We start from the raw sequence: 21,899 nt of genomic DNA, 5'->3' as shown, positions 1-21,899 counted from the left end.
CTCCATTTTTTTGTGGAGCACCTTTGAAGATTAAGAGTATCACAGTCACTTAGACCAAGTGCTCCCCACCAGGTCTCGGGGATGCTGGAGGGGCTGACTACCTTCTTAACACACCTCTGCAGCTTTCCTCAGAGGTTCTCATTTCTTCAGAGTAGATTCTTCCCCACGTGTAAAATGTCAACAATGCCACACCACAAAGCGTAGACGTGAGGATTCAGCCATTAACACAAAGCTCGGGGACACTGTGTGCGCCCTGAAATTACCAGATCTGATTTCTTACGCTAAGTTGGGTCTTTGTCAACGCCTAAAAGTGCGGTCTGAGGTCCTATCTGGCGTGGTCTGCGTCTCGCTCTTTCACAGCCGGTTCTCAGCGGGTGCGTGGGAGGCGGGGAGGGAGTGAATAGTCCGCGCAGCCGCAGAACGTATTGCAATATCCGCCTACTGCCTCTAGAGGCACCCGGAGCTCCCAAGTTCGCCCCGCCCCGTCCGGCTCGGAAGGTCAGGGGTTAGTGGGTGGTGACAAGCCGCTGCTGGTGGCGGTGTTCGCCGGTCCTGGGTCTATGGCGCCACCCCAGAGATGTCCTCTGTGTCGGCAGACTTTCTTCTGTGGTCGCGGGCACGTTTACAGCCACAAGCACCAGCGGCAGTTGAAGGGGGCTCTGGAGCGGTTTCTACCGCAGGTGCGAACCCGGGGCTGGGGAGGCCAGGAATGTGGGCTGTAGTTTCAGGGTCCTAGCTGGCTTCTCTCCCGCAGGTGGAGGCCGCCCGCAGGGCCGTCCGCGCCGCCCAGGTGGAGTGCTATGTCCCGGAGCACGACCGGTGCTGTTGGTGCCCGTGTTGTGGCTGCGAAGTGCGAAAACACCTGAGCCATGGAAACCTGACAGTGCTACACGGGGGTCTGCTGGAACATCTGGCCAGGTGACAGCTGGGTAACACCCACCTCTCCTGTACACACACTGAGTTGTACTTGTGACTTAATTGGGGTATGGATTGAATTACCTGGCCAACCGTGGAGCTTGGTGGGTCCAGCCCTACAATAGCCCCAGTGGTGTAGGTGGTCTTGCAAGAAAAGCCAGCTTGCCCTCCTCCCACTGCCATGCACTTGATTGGAAGAAGGGAGTCCCAAGAGGTCTTGAAGAAGTTGGTAATAAATAATACTCCTCTCTCTGCCTTGTCCACAGAAGCAACCCAGTGGCCAATCTACATTACCTACCTAGTGCTCTGATATTCAGTACTGTGTTACTTTCTTTCTTTCTTTTTTTTTTTTTTCTTTTTCTTTTTTTTCGGAGCTGGGGACGGAACCCAGGGCCTTGCGCTTGCTAGGCAAGAGCTCTACCACTGAGCTAAATCCCCAACCCCCTGTGTTACTTTCTTAATGACCAGCTACTATTATTCTTCCTTTTCCTTCTCAGCCCAGAACATAAGAAAGCCACCAACAAATTCTGGTGGGAGAACAAGGCCCATGCCCAGGTGAAAGAGAAGTTTCTGATCTCCCCCCAGGATTATGCACGGTAAGTCACCTGTTATAAAAGGCGATATATCCAGGCCTTGTCAGGCGCAAAAGCTTCATTTAATTAGGAAGTTCTGAGAGCGTGTGATGGCTCACATCTGTAATTCCAGGACCAGGGAAGCTGAGAATGGATCCTTGAGAGGCCAAAGCTACAGATCCTTATCTCAAAACAGGCACTAATTAGGGAAATTCAACTTAAGTGTGTTGGTGACCATTTATAGTGCTAGTACCCAGCTGAATCAGGTCAAGGTCCAGGCCGGTCCACGCTGTAGGATTCAAATCACGAAAAATAAGTAAATGTATTGCAAAGTCCAGCAGGGATTTCATCTCATCCACTGCTGTCTCGTGTTTTCATGGCACTTTTTAATAGTATGCCCAACTTCTGTATTGAACACACAACATTGAAGGCGTGATGACTATGGTGCCTTAGGCCTCTAGTCCCAGTTGTCTAGAGGGCTGATACAAGAGGATTGCTAGCCTCAGAGGTCAAAAGAGGGCATTTGGTCCCCCAGAACTGGAGTCACAGAATGTTGTGCGTTGCCATAAGGATGCTTACATCTAGGTCTTTAAAGAGCAGTGCTCCTAACCTCTGAGCCATTTTCTCCAGCCTCCTTCATAACATTTTTGATTAGTGAATGAAGATTTATAAAAGCTTACTATTGAGAGTAATGAATTACTGGTTTGTTTGTTTGTTTGTTTGATTGTTTTGTTTTGTTTTCTTTTGAGGCAGGGTCTTTCTATGTAGTCCTGGCTTTCTATGTTGACTGGCCTTGAATGCACAGAGATCTGCCTGCCTCTGCCTCCTGAGTGCTGGGACTAAAGTCATGTAGCACATGACTTCACATTTGACTCCCCCTTCTAAGTAAGGGGGAAAAAAAGCAAGGTGTAAAAAAAAGTGTACAAAAAAAAAAGTGTACAGGGGTTGGGGATTTAGCTCAGTGGTAGAGCGCTTGCCTAGAAAGCGCAAGGCCCTGGGTTCGGTCCCCAGCTCCGGAAAAAAAAAAAGTGTACAAAACGCTCTGCACCAAGACAGGATTGTCTGGCTTTGAGACAGGACCTCATTTATAATTCATGCTACCCTCAATCTCCAGATCTTCTGCCTCTGCTCTTAGCGGTGGTATTAGTTAAGACCATGTGTAGGAATGTTTGGCCTGAAATGTATGTATTAATACCATGAGCATGTAGTGCTTGTCGAGGCCAGAAGAGGATGGCACATGCGCTAGAACTGGAGTTACAGTTGTGAGCCACCATTTGGGTACTAAAAACCAAAACCAGGTCCTCTCCGAGAATATCCAGTGTTCTTAACTTCTGAGCCGTCTCTCCAGCCCTTATTTTTTTATCTTTAATAATTGGGGTATTGTGTGTGAATTCAAATGTCCTGGGAGACCAGAGTTGATAGCTTCCTGGGGCTGGGGTTACAGGCAGTTGTGAACACCCCCACATATGTGTTGGAAACTGACGTTGGTTGTATGCAAGGGCAGTATGTGCTCGTAGTTTCTGAGCCTTCTCTCCAAGCCAATAGTGGTATTTTTTTCTAAAATTGATTATCTTGTGTATTATGTTTGTGTCCATGTCTGTGTTGGTATGTGCATGGGAGTGCTACTGTATAAGGAGGCTGGAAACGTCAAACCCCTCTGGAGATGGCGTTAGAGGTTGTTGTCAAGCTGTCCAACATGGGTGCTGAAAAGTGAACTTGAGTCCACTGGAAGAATAGGATGTGCTTTTCTTTTTAAATGAATGATTTCTATGTGTATGGTTTTAACAATGTGTGTGTGTGTACACATACGTGCATGCTGTTTGTGTGTTTGGTGCCCTCTAAAATTAGAAAGCATTAGATTCCCCTGGAACTAGAGTTATAGTCTCCATGAGACACGGTATAGGTGCTGGAATCCATCCTAAGTTCTCTAGAAAAGCAGCCAGTGCTCATAACCACTGAGATCTCTCTTTAGCCCTACTTTTTAAGTATTATAGTATGAAATGAATACAAATATGTTGTTGGGGACCAGAGTTTTCACTATGGCAGAAGGAATATACACATAAGGAATGAATGGAGGGATTTAAGTAGGAAAATATCCTATAGTTTCTTTAAGTATAGGGGTTAAGTGGTCAAGAGTAGCATCGGTAAGCTGGTAAATCCTTAATCCCAGCATGTGGGAGGCAGAGGCAAGCAGATCTGAGTTGGAGGTCAGCCTGATCTACAAAGTGAGTTCCAGGACAGCTAGGGCTTTGTTACATAGAGAAACCTGTTTCAAAAAAAAAAAAAAAAAAAAAAAAAAAAAGAAAGAAGAAAAAGAAAAAAAAAGGCATTGGTAACAAGGTAAGACTTGGCACTTCGCCAAGTGTACTATTCCTGTCAGAAACTGTTAAGCCTGGCATGGTGACACATTAAGAGACCTTCTACTGTTGTAGAAGACTTGAGTTCAGTTCCCGGTACCCACTAATTGTTCAGCTCACAGTCACCCATAACTCCAGCTCCAAGTGATCTAACACCCTCTTCTGCTCTCCAAGGTAACTGGAAATGTGTGTGTGGTATACAGACATGCATGCAGGCAAGATAACCATTAAAAAAAAAAAACTGTAAGAAGAAAGTAAATTAAGAATAGTGGAGCTGTCTGACAGTGTTATGTCTCCAGGTGAAAGGCAAGGTGCACATTTTACCAGTTTTATTTCTGCAAGTTGAAAATTCTCAAAATTATCTGAGCTGAGCATGGTGACTCATTGTTATAATCTCAGCACCCAGTGGCTGAGGTGGGAGTTCTATGCTGGCCTAAGCTGTACAATCAGACTAGCTCGAACCTGCACACACACACACACACACCCATTAAAAACTATCTAGTAGTGTTCTTTATAACTGGTAGGGCTGGAGTACTAAGCTGATTTATCTCTTTTCAGTGTTTTTATAATTCTTGTATTTTTAGGTTTAAGAAATCGATGGTGAAGGGCTTGGACTCCTATGAGGAAAGGGAGGATGAGGTGATTAAAGAGGTAGGAGGAAAGGCCTCCAAAAGACCTTGCCCCATAACCCTGAACCCATCTAAGCATTCTCTCTCCCACAGATGGCAGCTCAGATCCGTGAGGTAGAACAGAGTCGGCAGGAAGTGGTCCGATCTGTCTTAGAGGTTGGTTTCCCTCGGAGGACCCAGAGCAGTATCCAAATCCACTGGTGCCTGGCTTCCCCCATCCAGCATTTCAAGTCAGCTCTTCTCAGAGAACCAATGGGGTCCACTGGGGGCAGGCCCAGAGATGTGGGCAGGGCTGGGAGTTGGCAAAATGGGCAGTACCTTCCATGAGATACTGGAGTCTGGAGTGTGGGCCATGGCCTGGGCAGGCTCTTAAGCACTTTAGACACATTTATTTTTCCTGAATCAAACTCAGCCTCAGGCAGAGTCAGATCCAGAAGAGGGTTCTTCGGCACCTGAAAGTTGGAAAGCTGCCAATGGGTAAGTCCTCAGGGAGCCTCTGCAGTTGGATGCTGGGAAATGGGAACCAATCTGATCCTTGCCATCCCCAGTGCTCAAGGACTTCATCTGCCAGCCTGGCTCCCCTGTCTTTCAGCCATGGAGCCTCCAGCTCACAGCAGGTATCACACTTGGACTTGCAACCTGTTGCAGAGCTTGATTGGATGGAGACAGGACCGCACCTAACATTCATTGGGCATCAGGTACAAGAACAAGCAAACCAGAAGAGGGTCACCAAGCTCTGTCCCACAACAGACCTATTTTGGCTTTTCTACCTATTCTAGCTGTCTCCATCCTGTTGGTCTGCCCTTACTGAGCCCTTCCTTTTTTTTTTTTTGTCTCCCCCCCCCCCCCAACCCAGGGCCTTGCGCTTGCTAGGCAAGCGCTCTACCACTGAGCTAAGTCCCCAACCCCTACCGAATTCTTTAGAAGTACTGAAGTAGCATTGTCCAAGTTGTGTAAAGTTTGCTGACAATCACTTATGCGTGCTTTATCTTGTGGGTTCCTTATATCTGACCTTATTCCACATCCCCATTTTTACCACAGGATACACCCGGAGTTGGTAACATTCACTCAGGTAAGTTTCTGAGCAGTGTTTGTGGGTCTACAAAATGGTCTTTTGGTTTCTGCTGAGACAGTTTATGTAGCAATGGCTATCTCTGCCTGAGAGCTGGGATTGAAGTAGGCATTACCATGCCCAGCTATTTTGAACACGGTCCTTATTATTCACACTGACCTTGAGTTCTTGAAACAACTTTTTAAAGACATGGATATCTAACCAATTTGCTGGATTTTTTCCCCCTTTTGGTTTTCTGAGGGGTTTATTCCTGTGTAGCCCTGGCCATCCTGAGAGTCACTCTGTAGACCATGCTGGCCTATTTCTCAGAGATCCACCCACCTCTGCCTCGGATTAAAGGTGTGTCCTATCACCACCCAGCTGTTGCTTTCTTTTTAAATAACTTTAATGTCTACTTTATTCAAGCACATTGTCAAACCATTAATCAATTTGAGAAACTTACCACAGGTTACCAAAATACTAACTACATATACCAACTGCTTAGAAGTTATGCAAGGTGGAGATTACTGTGTGCTGGGGAGTATAATACACCACCCTTTTAATAGAGTTCGGCATACGCTTACAAATATCCCTTCTGAATGAAGCTATACCATAAGTATTCTAATGGAGTACAGTGATGCTTCAGTCATTCAGGGCTTTCATCAAAGCTACTTATATTGTCATCATTTTTTTCTTTAAAACAAAGCACTGGGGAGGTAGAGACAGTTGAATTTCTGAATTTGAGACCAGCCTGGTCTATAGAGTGAGTCCAGGATAGCCAGGGTTACAGAGAAACCATCTCAAAAGTCAGCAGACCTGTGATGGCAGCACCCATGTTGCAGCTCTGACATCTCCAACTCCAGTCCCAGGAGATGCACTGTCTGCTCGTGACTCAGTAGGCACCAGGCACATAGGCATTTCAGTATGTATACAAAAATGGAAGGCACCAGAAAGTATGGCTTCAGCTGCCTCTGGGCTATACCTACTGCCAAGCTTCAGAATTCCCGGGTTTTTTAAATTTGTACTTCACATGCATTTGTAGTTTTGCCTGCACATGTCCAATAGAGTATCACACCCTATGGAGCTGGAGTTATAGTTGTAAACTTGCAATGTGAATGCTGGGAATTAAACTGTGGCCCCTCCGCCCAAGCCATTTTATTTTTAAGCACACCTAACTGGAAGGTGTTGAGCAGTATTGTGGAGCTTAAAGGGCTTTACTTTGTTCTAGGTGCCACACCTCCATGGATGATCCAAGAGGAGGAGCACAGCTCTGGAAGCCTCCCAATAGGACCCTCCTATGAAGAATTTCTTAAAGAAAGTAAGCAAGCTACCTCAAGCAACACATGTTCAGGTCTTCACGTAAGCTACTTAGTCATCTTTAAAGAAAGCTACTTAAATTCAAAAATATTTTCTATTTGCAGAGGAAAAGCAAAAACTGAAGAAACTCCCTCCAGATAGAGTTGGGGCCAACTTTGATCACAGTTCCAACACCAGTGCAGGCTGGCTGCCCTCTTTTGGCAGAGTCTGGAATAATGGACGCCGCTGGCAGTCCAGGTATGCGTAAGTGTAACCAGCAACCTCCCTCAAGATTTACCATTAATCTTGCTAAGTCTTCATTTCTTTTCAGGCATCAATTCAAAACTGAAGCTGCAGCAAGAAGCAAGCAGCCACATAAAGGGAAAAGCTGAAGGTTCCCAGTCTGTTCCGATCTCATGGGTTAACAAACCCATTCCAGCCAGCTATTATTCCTAAGACCAAATCCTCTCCAGCTGCCTGAGGAAACAGATGCACCCATTCATTTGATTCAATAAAGTTTTATTTTCCCAAATGTACAGCTGATTCAATCTGTAAAACAAACAAGAAAACGAAGTCATAAACCAAGCATCTTATAAAGGGAACATATACTACTTCAACAACCAAGAAACCTTTGGTTCCCACCTGTTTATGCATCTTCACCAGCAGCTGGGGCATCTCCACCCTTTGTGTTTCTGGTGTAAATTACTTGGGCTCTGTGCTTTGAAACCAGCTTGATAAGTCCTAAGGAGAAAAGGCACAGTTTTAAAATTCAATGTATTTGAAGGTTTTTGTCTGAATACATGTGTACACGTGCATCTATCTGGTCTGGGACTGGTATCGAGAGGGTTTGGAGCCATCTCTCCAGCTCCAAGGACGTCAGACTTCTTTATATGGCTTTCCTACTTCTCCAAACAGAACTCCTTAATTCTTAAGGTGCCAGGTCATATTCTGTATTCCCAGCTGATCCGGGATTTGGTGCTGATCCCTTTGGTCTTTAATATGCTGGGTTTACAAGTGTGTACACTTTACCCCAACACTTAGACAAGAGTCCAACCTGGTCTATAGAGAAACTGGGGCAGGTGAACCAACAAGTGAGCCATCAATGAAGCTGCTTTTAGGATTTCCTATGAATTTAGTGTTTGAGTGTAGGGAGAGTCGACTACCAGGGGTCAGTTTACTCTCCCGCCCTGTTGCGGCAGTATCTCATGTAGCCGTACAACAGCATACTAAGCTAGCTGGCCTGAGAGCTCCTGGCTAAGTCTCCTGTCTTGCCATAAAACTGTTCCAGTTACAGGAGTAACTGCATGAGGCTCTGCAGGACATGAACTGGCCCTCAACTTATCTTCTAGATCATTAGTACAGATTTAATGGACCATCAAATCTATGTTGGAAGGAGTTTACTTTATATCTGTCACCCAACTAAAACCACAACACCTAGACCTCTTCTGTGTAGACCTTGCTGTATGTTGTCAGCTCATGTACTTAAAAAAAACCAAAACACCAGAGGCAGAAAGATAATTTGCCTGGACATTTTGGAAATGGTTATTGCAAAAAAACAGGGCACAGTGGTACTTGCCTTTAATCCCAGTAACTGATCAGGAATTCAAGGCCAACCATAAGGTGACTTAAAGAGAGGGAGGTGGTGGGCACATTTATTCCCAGCCCGAGTTGAGACCAGCCTGGTCTACAAGGGGAGTTCCATTACAGGGCTACACAGAAACAGGGTTCTACCTCAAAAAAGCAATTTTCTCTAATTTCAAATTATGCATTCACTTGAAGGATGATTGTGCCTCAACGAACTACATAGGACTCTATGGTATAAAAGTGATGGAAATCTCAATTTTCACATCTAAAAACTTTGCAATGCCAGTCAATCTATCCTTCAGAAGCTTTCCCAGTAATACTAGTAACGAGACAGCCCACTTGTAAAAACACAGTGCGCATCTTTTACCTTTACTAAGTAGCTCCTGAAGGGCTGCCCTGGCCAAGGAACCTCGAATCTTCAGTCTCTCGGAGACCACAGCTGGAGTAATAAGCTTATAGTTGGGAACTTCCTTACAAAGTTTGTCGTAAGTAGCTTTGTCAAACAGGACGAGATTGTTCAGCTTGTCCCGAACTTTGCCTTTGGACCACTTCTGCTCATCAAAACATGAGAGAATCAGTCAGAACTATCCTTTTTCTCCCAAATATCAAGCATCTAAGAAACCCATCACTACCACCTCAGGTAAATTAAAGACTCCATGGCTTTAATGAATCGATTCTCAACTTTGGAGTCACTATCCGATATCCTGAAGATCAGACACTTACATTACGATTCTTAACAATAGCAAAACTAGCTATGAAGCAATAGCAACAAAAATAATTTTACGGCTGGTGGTCACAACAAGGGTAACTATATAAAAAGGGTCGCAGCATTAGGGGGAAAAACTGTATTTTAGAATTCAGTATTTGAGGGAAAAATTACAGCACGAGTTTACGAAAGGTCCCGCAGAACCTATTACAAATAGCTATTCCCTACCTTCTTTTTGGCCTTGCCACCAGATTTATTTACTGGGTCCTTGTCTTTTTTGGCCGACTTTCCGGCATCCTTCTTCTTCTTGTCGTCTTTGGGCGGCTAGGGGAAGAAAGCAGGAGTGTAGGCTAGTCACAAGGTGGTCCCACGCGCTTCGATCGCAGTCCTTCACCCACCCAAGGCGGCACCGCCAGAGCACATGGACACAATGGCCGCGGCCGCCCTAAGAGGCAGGCCCGCAGTCACGCAGCGCTCTTTGTAGGGTCGCCTCCAACTCCTCCTAGCACCACTCGGCGCTCTAAACCCCACTGCTCAACACTCGCGGGCCTTACCATGGCGAAACTCAGAGAGTAGTGTGGACCACTGCAGCCACACTAAGATGTCGGAAAAAAAGGAAGCCCGATGGGCCAACAATCCCAGAAAGCGCTGCTTCCAGAAAGTACTTCCGGGGCAAGGGGTGGGGCCACGATTTGGCTAATCTCCGCCTTACTCTCTTGGGAGAGATGGGAAAGGGGCGTGGCTTCCAACCTGTATGGCTGGTCGTATAATTGCTGGACTTTGTTGTGGGTCACTCGACAGCAACTAATCCTCTTGTCACTGAAAAATACAGTAGTCCAGTTCCGTTTATCGGAACTACGGGGTCTTGGTTTGCGCTTGCGCTTCAGGACCGAGCCCGCAGGGGCGGGAGCGTAGAGGCGGGGCTATGACACCAGTTCCGGTGCTGGAAGGGGCCGGGCTGTAGTACCCTATCCGTAGCGCAGTAATGGCGATTTTTAGCGTGTACGTGGTGAACAAAGCCGGCGGCCTGATTTACCAGTGGGACAGCTACTCGCCACGGGCTGAAGCTGAGAAAACTTTCAGTTACCCGCTGGACCTACTGCTGAAACTGCACGACGAACGAGTGCTGGTCGCTTTCGGCCAGCGAGACGGCATCCGGGGTGGGCTGGGCTCGAGGGCGGGGCCGGCGCTGCGGAAGTGTGCTGGTGGGCAGGTGCAGGATGGGAGTGGGAGTAAAAGGAGGGGTTAGGGTGCGGGGTGGGAGTGGGAGTTAAGAGGAGGGGCGGGGAGTGGACGGGGCATCTCTGATCCTTAGCCACTCTTCTGTAGTGGGCCATGCAGTATTAGCCATCAATGGCATGGATGTAAATGGCAAGTACACGGCGGACGGGAAAGAAGTGCTGGAGTATCTGGGTAACTCTGCAAATTACCCGGTTTCTATTCGATTTGGCCGGCCCCGCCTTACCTCCAATGAGAAGCTTATGCTGGCCTCTATGTTCCACTCGTAAGTGTCCCCTAGCCCTTTTAAACATTTCCTTCCCAGACTAGTGCATCTATCTCTAAGCTAGCTAAAGTGTTTTTGTGTGTACTGACAATCACTCTGTACCTCTTAAGTGGCTGAGCTCTCTTTATGAAGAAATGTCAGATATACCCAGGTTTGAGGTAGTTTGTTTTTTGCCTAGTCAGCTGCTTGTCCTCTTAGCCCTGGTTTCTTCATCTTTAATATAAGGTAATTGAATTTTTTTTTTTTTTGTAATTCTTTTTTTTTTTTTTCCAGAGCTGGGGACCGAACCCAGGGCCTTGCGCTTGCTAGGCAAGCGTTCTACCACTGAGCTAAATCCCCAACCCCCTCAAAAATTTTTTTAAAAATTCAATTACCGGGGTTGGGGATTTAGCTCAGTGGTAGAGCTCTGGGTTCGGTCACCAGCTCCGGAAAAAAAACAAAAATTTTTTTTGAGACAAAGTTTACCAATGTAGCCTTAGCTGTCTTGGAACTTACTCTGGAGTCTAGGCTAGCCTCAAACTCAGAGATCCCCCTATCTCTGCCTTCCAAGCTCTCAGTTTAAAGGCATCCACCACCACCACCACCACCACCACCACCACCACCACCGGGTAAACAATTAAATTAAATGGACATTAAAAGTCTTCCTGTGACTACCTGTGGGGTAAGGTGTGTTGACATAGGAATAGCCATGAACTAAGAAGGTGTGCACATATTCCCCAGCATGTTGGCTCAGATTTATTATAAAATGTTTCTGTTTGGGGCTTAAGAGATGGTTCTCTTGCAGAGAACACCATCTACATGGTAGCTAGCTCACAATCGTAACTCCTGTTCGAAAGGAACTCCTTCTTCTGGCTTCCACAGGCACCAGGCACTCATACAAAACACTCATACACTTCCATACGCTCTCTCATTTTTACTTTTTTCTTATTGCTACACAAAGCAGCCTACAGAAGAGGCTAGACATGGAGTGACTTCCCTGCCACCAGGTGACTAAGTGAGATGGCAAATAACAAATAAAAATTAAATAAACCTTAGGGAAATAATGTTTCATAGCAAAATATAATAATATATGATGTGTACAGAAGGCATATGAACCTAAAAGAAATTTTGACACTTCTGCTAGGCAATTCACAGTATTTCTCCTGACTATCCCTGGCTGTAAAGTGAATTCCTCCCAAGATTGGGTACTTGAGTGGAAAGGTTTGAGGATGTCCCCTCATGTCACGTTACATGGTATATTCCCAACTTTACTCTTTTGCATGCAGGCTCTTTGCCATTGGTTCCCAGCTATCTCCGGAACAGGGCAGTTCAGGCATTGAGATGCTGGAAACAGACACGTTCAAACTGCACTGCTTCCAAACACTGACAGGTATGTGCCTGCAGAGGTCACAGGGACAGATGGACCAAGGGATTGGCCAGAAAACCTTTGGTAAACAACAGGGATGGTGTCAGGTCTTCCAGGCACATGTGTACAAACATACCCATTTGTTTGGTGAATCCAAAGCCACTCTTTAGTCCAAGACTGACTTTGTTTCTGTCAGCCAACCCTGGTTATCCTGGGCTTGGATACAATTCAGATTGGTAGGCTTCACACATTTTGGAAGGTGTGTATTCTAAATAAAATTTGAAAGCCAAGTAGACATGGCCTTTGGATCCTACTTATCATTGCTTCACTCCTTGGTGTAGATACTGAATGGGCAGTTTGACTTCAGTTATCCAGTTTCTGCGGAGGAACTGCAGGTCTGAAAATAGCAGCTGATCTTGAGTCTGGTCACTCAGTCACTTAGTGAGAGTGAAGTCACCCCATCTCTAGCACCTTTGTTCCCTGCTTTATGTGTCAGTAAAGACAAAATAAAAATGGGCTTATGATAGTAGTTTATAATATTGAAAGGGCTGCAAAAATACGGAATGGTATTTGATGCCTTCTCTGTCTTTGGGTAACCATTCCTGGCTTTCTTTTCTCCAGGGATCAAGTTTGTGGTCCTGGCAGATCCTAGGCAAGCTGGAATAGATTCTCTTCTCCGAAAAATTTATGAAATTTACTCAGACTTTGCCCTCAAGAATCCATTCTACTCCTTGGAAATGCCTATCAGGTAGGTAGCCCCATTCCCGAGACACTGCCAAAGCTTTGTGCTGTCTCCCAAGTCATTTAAAATGTGACCAAGTTTTGCTTTGAGGTAAAGACAATGGTAACCAGCTCTGTTAATCTTGAGAACACAGGGTTTCCTTAGGCTTCATGTCCTTCAAATTGCTTCTACCAATTCTGCCTGGACCCTTTGTGTGGAAGTTCCATACCTCACAATTTCTTGTCTTCTGGGTCTGGCCTAGATGTGAGCTATTTGACCAAAACCTGAAGCTAGCTCTCGAGGTGGCGGAGAAGGCTGGCACTTTTGGACCTGGGTCATAGAATGAACTTGGAATGGACCCCTAAGTTCTGAGACATGCTCCAGGGCTTTGCTGTTTCTACTCCAGTGAGGATTCCTGCAGCGGCCTTGCTAATATACTTGAAAATGGTAGAACACTGAGCCTGGAGATGGGGACAGATCCTGGCTCGAATGCTGTGTCCTCTGCCCCTCTGTATATATCACAGTCCTATGTCCTACTCTGTACAGGTTTATTTATAGAGGAAGCTAGCTTAGCAATGCTGTAATAAACATTCCTTTGTTCTAGTGTTTTCTGTCCTAACTGATTATTTGGGAGAAAGGCAGGGGAGGTGAGGCAGAACTGGTAAGGGCATTCTGTGAATATAAAGTACCGTCTTCTAGTAGGAAACAAGAGGAATTGATGTTCACCAAACAAACTAGCAGAATAGTTTGACTCTTGAGCCTTAGAGTCATTTCCAGAGCTGCTGGTTTTCTGGGAGCTTGAGGTGGTTGTAGTGGATGATGGAACATTTACTAGCACTTAAAATCAAGCTAAGTTTTACCTCAGTATGCACTCTGACCCTACGATATAATTTTATTCTCTCTCTCTCTCTTTTTTTTTTTTTTCCTTCGGAGCTGGGGACCGAACCCAGGGCCTTGCACTTGCTAGGCAAGTGCTCGACCACTGAGCTAAATCCCCAACCTCTAATTCTATTCTCTTATACACAGAATTTAGCAAATTATAAAATACTTGTGCTTCAAAGTTCTCAAGCCAGTTACTGAGAGCCTAAGCTTGGCCCCACGCTTTCAGGTACCCTTCCATAAAGTTATCTAAGCTACCTGCAACCTAGAAGTGTGCGGTGTTAGCTGAATGCTGAGCTTGTACTTAAAAGGTTCCATTTATACGTCTGCTCTCTCACTCCAGAGAAAAGTCTTCCTTTTGAGGGTGGAAAGGACAGATACTGGTAAAATACTTTCCCGAGAAAAGCTTTGTCTAGTTTATGTCTCCCTCTGAAAGGATGAACCACTGACTGTTTAGTATCAAATCTAGTTTTATTAGTCTATACAAGACAGTTTGCTCTCTACATTCCTCCCTTTTGTCCCAGGGTACTGATGAGAGTGGTGGCCTCCTCTCCTCCCTTAGGGACTGAGGTATTGGCAACAGTGTTGACCCCTAACAAGAAGCCTTGGGGTACAGCAGAAACCACAGGCCATTAATATTCTGCAGCTGCAGAGATAGAACCACCTCACTAGGAGATGGGGACTCAGGAGAGGAAGAGGGGTATAGGAGACACCCTGAATTTAGGAGTTGTCTGTCTGCTAGAAGGTAGAAACAGAAGCCAATGGAGCCTAAAACCAAACATCATTTAAATAGAGCATAGGACCTCATTAGCCACTGGTAACTTGCAGCACCACGGAGGTCCAGAGAGACAGTGTAGACACAGATATGTAAAGGCTCTGTTCTAGCCAGAGCAGCCTCTCTTCCTTTCTGTGTCCTGCCAATGAGGTTGCAGTTGGGGATGCTCTATAGTGAGTGCTCTTTTCACTCTGCCTTCTTGGATACTCGGCCCATCTTGGTGCGGATATTTCGAAGCAAGAAGAAGACAACTGTGCTGGCTATACAGATCACTTCTGCCACCCAGAAGGCTGTGCTCCAGCTATAGTGCTTGGCGATGGTACTGAAGGGTAACCCAGCCAGAAATCCACCCACTGTTGGGGAGAAGGAGAAGACACTGAGCCACATGTGAGGATTAAGCAGGTAGGCAATTCTGTCTCTAATCGGCCTAAGCAAGGCAGTGAAGGACTTACCATTGGCCATGAGCCCCACAATAGCATGAGAGGTACCACACAAGTTGGGAGGTGCACTCTCATTAGCTATGACTCCAAACAAGGCAATGGGACCATAAGAAGAGAAACCAAACACGGCTCCCAACACCAGGATCCAGATCTGCAAGAGGAGCAAGAGAGTGCCTATTGAGGAAAGAGTGCCTAGCCCTCAGGAGCAAACTAGACAAGGCATGGTCAGGAGCCATCCTCACCCCGCAGTGAATGAGCCAGCCCCAAAGGTCTAGGTGGACAGGGACAGTGGAGATAGTGTCATCCCTCAGAGTCCCTCAGCATCTTGGATGCTGGCCATTTCAGACTTTGCACAAACTAGGCTGATTAGGGGCAAGACAGGGGTGAAACAAAAGTGAGACAGACCAGGAGGAAAACCAGAGATATCTTTAAGGCACCTCGTGCTCTGTAAAGCCTGTGAGCTCAGCCAGAGGATGGAGAGCAGGAGTCCAGAAAGCTTCCTAGAGAGCAGAGGAAAGAGAAGAAAACCAGGCCCAGAGTGGAGAGGCACACAAAGCACCAAAGAGAGGAAATAAGGTGCAAACAGAACTGCAAAAGGAGGAGGAGCTGGCCCAGGGGAGAGTGTCTTACTTTCTCTCCTGTGCCTTGCAGCCAGCCAGGCTCTCTATTTACCTTGGGCGAGTCGCTGGTCACCGTTACCCGGAAGAGGAACATGGATGCTGCCATGCCAGCCATCATGAGCAGCAACAGGCTGTGGCGAGGGTTCCCATACACAGACAGCCCTGCCTATGGATACAGCACCAGCCAGATCAGGTCCTCCAAGCAGGGCAACACACCCCCACCCCTGGACTCTGACACAGCAGGGTTATTGCTGACAGGTCTTTGGCAATATGTCACAGTTCTTGGCCCCAGACAGCTCTGGGGAGGCCCTGGGAGCTGCTCCGTGTTCTGAGGCCAAATTCCACAACATCCCTTCCTCCACCTTGGGGCAGGCATGGGACACGTGCTAGGGAGCTGTGCCTAATCCACTGCCACCCCTAGTTCCCTTGGGGCAGAGAAGCCTGTTGACTAGGGAGAGAGATTCTGGGTCTCTTTCCACGTCTCTAAGCAGATAAGAGAAACCTGGAATTGTTCCCATCTCACCCAATGTCTACCTTCTATTCCAACCAGCTCATCTGCCAGGACTCCCACCTCCACTGGCTGGCCCAGCCATGTGAGGAAGCCTCAAAGGGCCTCTCTTCATAGTTCCTCCTGACCACTCACCTTTGCCATAGCCCTGTCTGACAGATAGCCAGCTGCAATGCTGCCTACAAGGCCTCCAACCTCTAGGGCACTGATGTAGGAACTACCTGCATAGGGGATTGTGGGAAAGGGAAAGGAGTGAAAAGATACTTTCACATTGAAGTTATCCCAAGATACAGACCCACCTCCAAGGATGCACCACCTTAAGGAGGAAGTGGAGAAAGGGCGGGGATATCCCATCTCCTGCACTGGCTCCTGGGTTGTACAGGATTTGTCTCTGTCTAAACACTCATCTTACCCACGAGGGCCGACTGCCCTCTCTCCTGGATAAGGAAGAACTGGCCCCAGTCTGTACAGCAAGTCTTTACCCCAAAGACCACGAGGTAGCCAGTGGAGAGCACCCAGAGATAGGGGGACAGCAGCAGGTCCTGTAGGGTGCTCTCCTCCTTTGACGAGCCTGGAGGTGGGAAGAGGTCGGCTAGGAATTGGGCTCTGCTCCTGCTGGCCTCTCCCCACTGCACCACCACCATCATTAACCCACTGCCAGGACAGAGGCTATGAGCAACCAGGATTAATATGGGGTATCCCATCGAACCCCTGCTTCCTTCTTCCCTACCTTGATGCAAATGAAAGAAAGTGAGGACTGGTGCAGCTGGAAGAAGGCACCCAAACTGCTTAAACTTAGGAGCCTACCCAGAATAGAGAGGTCTGTGCTGTCAGAGAAGGCCCAAGATGGATGACGTGCTGCCTCTGACTTTAAGGATAGAATTTTTACTCCCCCATCCAATCTCCATTGCCCTTCCTTTGCCTGCATCCATTGGCAAGCACAGGGCAAGCCAAAGGATAGCCCTAACAAAATCGTGCCGAGCCAAGGTAAATGGAGATGCTCTGGGAGCCAGCTTGGTAGAGGCTTACCCTTTTTGCCCTTGGAGGGGGCAGGGTCCAGATTTCGGAGTCCAACATCAGCAGGTTCGTTGTGGATGAGCAGCAGACAGAAGAAGGAGACAACCACACACAGTGACCCAGACAGGGCCAGGGTGCTGCGCCAGCTGTAGCTCTGAGCAAGGATTGTCGCCAAGATAGGTCCCAGGCTTCCAGCCAGGTTCATGCTGGTTGACAACACAGCCCACCAAGTGCCAAACTGGGATGGCTCAAACCACTGTGAGGCAGAGGGGAACAGAATAGGTGCCTGGCTTGGAGGCCACATAGAGGGAGCAGCTCGAGTGTGGCAGACCTAGAGACTCAGATTACAGGGATGAAGGAAAGAGTGCTTCTACTTGGCGGAGCCAATTCCCTCATCTGCCACCCGATCCCACCACCCTCAGGCTCCTAAAATATCCTGACAGCAGCAGGAACTGGCAGGGAACGCCTAAGGAACCCGCTATGGGTTAGGGGTGGAAGGTTTGTGTAAAAAGCGGTGCTCCCAATTCTTGCTGGGTACCCTGCACCACTTCAGGCATGCTTGTCAGATGCACTCACCTTCCTCAGGATCTTCCCACAGGGGGGCCAGCCTAGCCCCTGTGCCAGACCATTAAGAAACCAGAGAGCAGCAAAAGCCGTCACTGTAGAGCTCCACGAGAAGACTACGTTGACCAGACCAACCAGGAGCAGCCCAGAGGAGAAGAGCCAACGGGCACTCATCTGATCAGACAGCACCCCGCTCACAAACTTGCTGATGGCGTAGGCTGCCGACTGGCTGCTCGTGATGAGCCCTGCAGCGAAGGGGAGCAGGGAGCAGGACACCTGAGGGGTTAGGGACAGGGCAGAGGCACAGGAGGGGTGGAGGAAGGTAAGGGGTCAGGTGTATACAGGTGCTCGGCAGGGTGAAACAGGTTCCTTCCAGGAGGACCCGTGCTGCAGACTTGACACTCTCCTGCCTGCTGAGCCGTGCATCATAGGCCCAGGCTGACTCAGGACTTCTCAACCTCCTGGATTTCTATCTTTCTCCCTGGAATCTGCAGTCCCCTCCTCACTCTGAACGCCCACAGAAACCCTCAGGCAGTTCTGCTGCCCAACCATGTGTCGGTATGGAGTGAAGGGCCCTAGAGTCAAAGATCTTATTCCTCCTGGTGGGTAGCACGGCAGGACACATCAAATCATGGTGCTACTTCCCCAGTGTTCACTGTAACCTGCAGGTGCAGCATGCACCTACCCACGGGTGTGAAAACCTTGCTGCCCCCTCCCAGTAGTGCACCAGATAAACACTGGCCTCAGTCCTTCACCCACACCCATGCACATGGGGCTCAGCCTTTGCACCTGGTACATGCTTGAAACCCACCATGCTTGGACAAACCAGACTCCAAACGGTGTATCCCACAGCCCACCACCCCACCCTTCCAAGGCTTACCCAAATCGTCCTTGTCCAGAGCGATCTCATCCACCAAGGAGGGCATGACAAAAGAGAAGGTTTTGCGGTTGAAGTAGTAAAGGCTGTAGCCTCCGAACATGGCTGTGAATATGACAGTGCGGTAATAGCCATAGCCTTGGGCCGCCATGGTAGAAAAAGCCGGCCCTGCTGGTCCACTCACGGTGCTTCTGACCACACTCTTGACTGCTCCTGCTTGCAGCTCCCTCTCCAGTGCCCGGATCTGCTGAGCTGTGTTTTTCTGCGCTCTCTCCTCCACCCAGGCTCTTTATAGCCGCCTTCTGGACAATCATTAAGCCTGGGGCAGCAACCTAGGAACCCAGTGTCCTGAGGGAGACAAGAAAACAGTAGATTAGTGAGAGCCAGACTGGGGGAGGAGAGGGTCCCAAAGGGAGGCACCCTATCCCCAGGATTGCTTGCCTTTCCCTCCTTTTGTAAGTCTTCCTGCCTGTGAAACCAGCTGTGATTAAAGGCTCAGCCTAATTACTTTTGTCTGCACGAGCCCAGGGGAGGCTGGGGTAGGATGAGCAGAGCTGAGCTCTCTCTCAATAGAGCCCTACTCCCTGAGTCAATGAACTTTCTAATTCTCTCAGGTTCACTGAGGGTAACGGGCATCGTGAAAGGCACTAGATTGATTTCTACCCCCAGTCTTAGTCAGTCAGCCACATACCTTAAAAACAACCCCATACCCACTTCTGAGCCTTCTAGAGCTTACTGCACACAATGCTTAGCACACAATGGAGTATTCTTTCCTAATTGGTATCCCCTTCTTCGGGGGATACATTCCATGACCCCCTCATGGTGGTAGTGAACAGGGCACACACTTTCCTTATATACACAGTGATAAAACTTAAACATATAAATTAGGCCTAGTAAGGAATTAATAAAACACAGTAAGGCACCATGGCAAAAGTTCCTTAAAGTCTATTGTTTATTTCTGTAATTTCCCACTCCCTTTTCTCACTGAAGCTGGCCTCAGTCACTGAAATGTGCAAAGCACAACAGTAAATAAGAAGCTAGCTAACTGCAGTAGTTGCAGAATTAAACGGAGAAAAGCCCCTCAGTTCACCCCGCAGCGACACACAGAAAGCGCGCTAAGGGCTTAGGTCTGGATGAGAGACCCTTGGAACTGCCTCTCGGTCCCTATTACCCTGCGGCATCAGTAGGGCATCCGTATTGCAAGGGTGTGAGCCCCTGAACACGCCACCGCAGCTTTCTGCTCCTCTGAGCAGCCGCTGGAGCAGAAGGCGTAGGCGCGAGGGAGCCGCACGTAGCCTCGAGAGGCCCCTCGCTCTGGCAGCCTAGGCTCTGCCAGTCAGGATGGTCAGGCGGCGCCGCTCCGCACCTGCCAAGCACCCGGTGTCCTCAAGCTACCCGGGACACCCGACTCCAGGTTGGGAACTGCGGGTCCTGGGGACAGGAGCAGGAGAGCTACGGAGACTGAGCGCTGCAGCCACGAGGGCGCGGCATCTACAAGACCGCGGTCCTGGGGCCGTGGAACTGTCGCCATCCCGGAAGGGCAGTCATCGGGACAGCCTCCGGCGTAGTCGGAAGTCAGGGGAGTCCCAAGGTCCCAGACTTGCCCTCTAGTCCCGCCCTCACTGACGCCCCTCCCTCGCACGCCACCCCTACCTGGAGAGAGGCGGTAACCCCACTAGGATGGGGCGGGACTCGAGTAAGGCTGGTGCGCACGCAGAGTTGGGCGGACTGCTGTTCACCCTGTGATGGAGACGTCATCCTGCCTGTCAAGCAGCTTCCAGTGTAAGGAGGACAGTGCCGCTTATAGGCTGAGCATCACATGACCCATTACGTTCGGTCTACTAGTTTCTACAGCGTGCCTCCTGTAAAGGCGCGGATTCAGAAAACTAAAGAAATATTCCCTGCTTGTAGAGGTATGGCGTTTTCTCTAAGAAATACATTCAGCGTAATTTGGAGTTTTAACTCGTGGTCAGATTAGTGGGAACAGAGACAAAACAATATAGTCTCAGTATTTAAAATTCAGAATCCCGACGAAACCTCAAGTTCTTTTAAAATATTTTTTAATGGTCATGTGTGTATGTGTTGGGGTGCGTGCGCGTGCGCGTGTGTTACCATGAGTCAGAGGACAGCCTGGAATACTTCCTTTGGGACCCTTCTTTCACTGATTAGGCTAGGCAACACACATCTGACCATTTTATCCCACATAGGTGCTAGGGCTGAAATGTAGTAGGTCTGCTCGAGCACTTTGCCAACTGAACCATCCCCTAACCTCATCTTTTTGACAGGGTTTCGTAGCCTTACCTGTTCTGGAACTAACTTTGTTGACCAGGCTGGCCTTGAACTCAGAGATTTGACTGCCTCTGCCTCACATCCCGAGTGCTGGGATTAAAGGCACGTCCCACCATGCCCGGTTCCAACATCACATTCTAATCCTTGAGCTACTACTTTGTGGAAATAAGGTTATATAGCCCAGGTGGGTTTGGAAGCAGGAGGGTGATCCTCCTGCCTCTACCTTCAAGTGCCTAGGTTTACAGACATGCTTATAAACTGACTTGGATCCACCATAGTCTAACAGTGGCTTTGGACAACTATTCACTGTCAGTGCCAATTTCAGATGCTTTAAAGGCTCCACAGATGATTTCTGAGAGATCAGAAAAGTTACACCTGACCTTGACCAAGTGACCCAGAACCTCAGTCTGGGTTCTGCTCCTCAGAAGATAAGGCAAGGGAGCTCACAAATTCAGTGTCTGCCTGAGCTACAGAGCCAGTTCAAGATGAGAATGCATACTCTTGACAGGCAAAATCCTGTCAAAAAAAAAAAAGTGCATCAATTTTTTTTTTCTTTTTTTTGGAGCTGGGGACCGAACCCAGAGCCTTGCGCTTGCTAGGCAAGCACTCTACCACTGAGCTAAATCCCCAACACCTCAATTTTTTAAAAATGATGATACAGTGTGTTTATTCAACTGATGGACAAAGGCAGGTCAGACAAGTGCAAAAATAAATCCTCTTTTCTACCCTAAACACTGTTCAGTATGAGTTTTGTCACATACCGGGTGAGTATGTGATGGATGAACAGTCTACAGGAAATTTTTCTTGTTTCCAGGGAGGATGAGCAGCTCAAGGTCATCCTTAACTCAATAGCTATTTGAGGCCAGCTCCAGATACATGAAACACAACAAAAACATGGATCCCTGCCAAAACATTTAATCCCAACACGACTTTGAAGTCACAAACAAGAAGAGCTCTGTAAATTCAAGGCCAGCCTCATCTACATAGTGAGTTCCAGGCTAGCCTGACACGTATAGTGAGGTTCTGTCTAATGCAAACGAGAACTCACCAACATTCTTCTCCTTTTGCCTTCTGCCTTTATATTGAATTTAAGATGTCTCAGAATTTTCTCTTATCATATCCCTCAGGAAAATGGCTGAAGATTTTTTTTTAAAGTACTCCAGATTGGAGAGCAAAGGTCTTTTAGAATACTGAAAGCCAAGGGGGAAAGGAGATAAAATAGGATTCCATAGGTCCTGTAATTCAATAAA

General features: G+C 47.8%; 4 protein-coding genes across 27 annotated transcripts; 2 read left to right on the top strand and 2 right to left on the bottom strand.

Moving 5' to 3' along the window:
* The first annotated feature begins 502 nt into the window (after positions 1 to 502).
* Positions 503 to 7,356, top strand: Cenatac (centrosomal AT-AC splicing factor). 13 transcript variants are annotated; one of them, XR_015626975.1, is made up of 12 exons: positions 509 to 680; positions 755 to 918; positions 1,413 to 1,511; positions 4,429 to 4,495; positions 4,567 to 4,629; positions 4,886 to 4,950; positions 5,066 to 5,171; positions 5,515 to 5,545; positions 5,804 to 5,884; positions 6,753 to 6,842; positions 6,946 to 7,078; positions 7,152 to 7,352. XR_015626975.1 is itself a non-coding variant. In NM_001398796.1 (11 exon segments), coding segments are annotated over 11 exon segments (999 nt in total). In that variant the 5' UTR covers positions 503 to 560; the 3' UTR covers positions 7,213 to 7,356.
* Positions 7,319 to 9,784, bottom strand: Rps25 (ribosomal protein s25). The gene is made up of 5 exons (NM_001005528.2): positions 9,665 to 9,784; positions 9,339 to 9,434; positions 8,772 to 8,955; positions 7,463 to 7,561; positions 7,319 to 7,369 (listed from the first exon to the last, which is right to left on the bottom strand). The coding sequence occupies exons 1-4, from the start codon at positions 9,665 to 9,667 to the stop codon at positions 7,467 to 7,469; spliced, it is 378 nt and encodes a 125-aa protein (NP_001005528.1). The 5' UTR covers positions 9,668 to 9,784; the 3' UTR covers positions 7,319 to 7,369; positions 7,463 to 7,466.
* A 259-nt stretch (positions 9,785 to 10,043) lies between these two features.
* On the top strand, positions 10,044 to 13,740 carry Trappc4 (trafficking protein particle complex subunit 4). Of its 4 annotated transcripts, none has more exons than XM_087563088.1 (5): positions 10,044 to 10,270; positions 10,440 to 10,614; positions 11,880 to 11,983; positions 12,581 to 12,707; positions 13,614 to 13,740. In XM_087563088.1, the coding sequence occupies exons 1-5, from the start codon at positions 10,096 to 10,098 to the stop codon at positions 13,645 to 13,647; spliced, it is 615 nt and encodes a 204-aa protein (XP_087419214.1). In that variant the 5' UTR covers positions 10,044 to 10,095; the 3' UTR covers positions 13,648 to 13,740.
* Positions 13,741 to 14,011: 271 nt separating this feature from the next.
* Slc37a4 (solute carrier family 37 member 4) lies at positions 14,012 to 20,097 on the bottom strand. Of its 9 annotated transcripts, none has more exons than XM_087560740.1 (10): positions 19,532 to 19,930; positions 18,364 to 18,708; positions 17,496 to 17,759; positions 16,932 to 17,175; positions 16,315 to 16,473; positions 16,038 to 16,123; positions 15,447 to 15,560; positions 15,212 to 15,274; positions 14,787 to 14,925; positions 14,012 to 14,687 (listed from the first exon to the last, which is right to left on the bottom strand). In XM_087560740.1, exons 2-10 carry the CDS (start codon positions 18,493 to 18,495, stop codon positions 14,521 to 14,523), a joined length of 1,368 nt encoding a protein of 455 aa, XP_087416866.1. In that variant the 5' UTR covers positions 18,496 to 18,708; positions 19,532 to 19,930; the 3' UTR covers positions 14,012 to 14,520.
* Between the last annotated feature and the right edge of the window lie 1,802 nt (positions 20,098 to 21,899).

The sequence above is a fragment of the Rattus norvegicus genome, chromosome 8 (genome assembly GCF_021556685.1).
Source record: "Rattus norvegicus strain SHRSP/BbbUtx chromosome 8, alternate assembly SHRSP_T2T, whole genome shotgun sequence".
NCBI lineage: Eukaryota > Metazoa > Chordata > Mammalia > Rodentia > Muridae > Rattus > Rattus norvegicus.
Note: the sequence above shows the minus strand (reverse complement) of the source record. Positions and strands in the feature narration are given on the sequence as shown.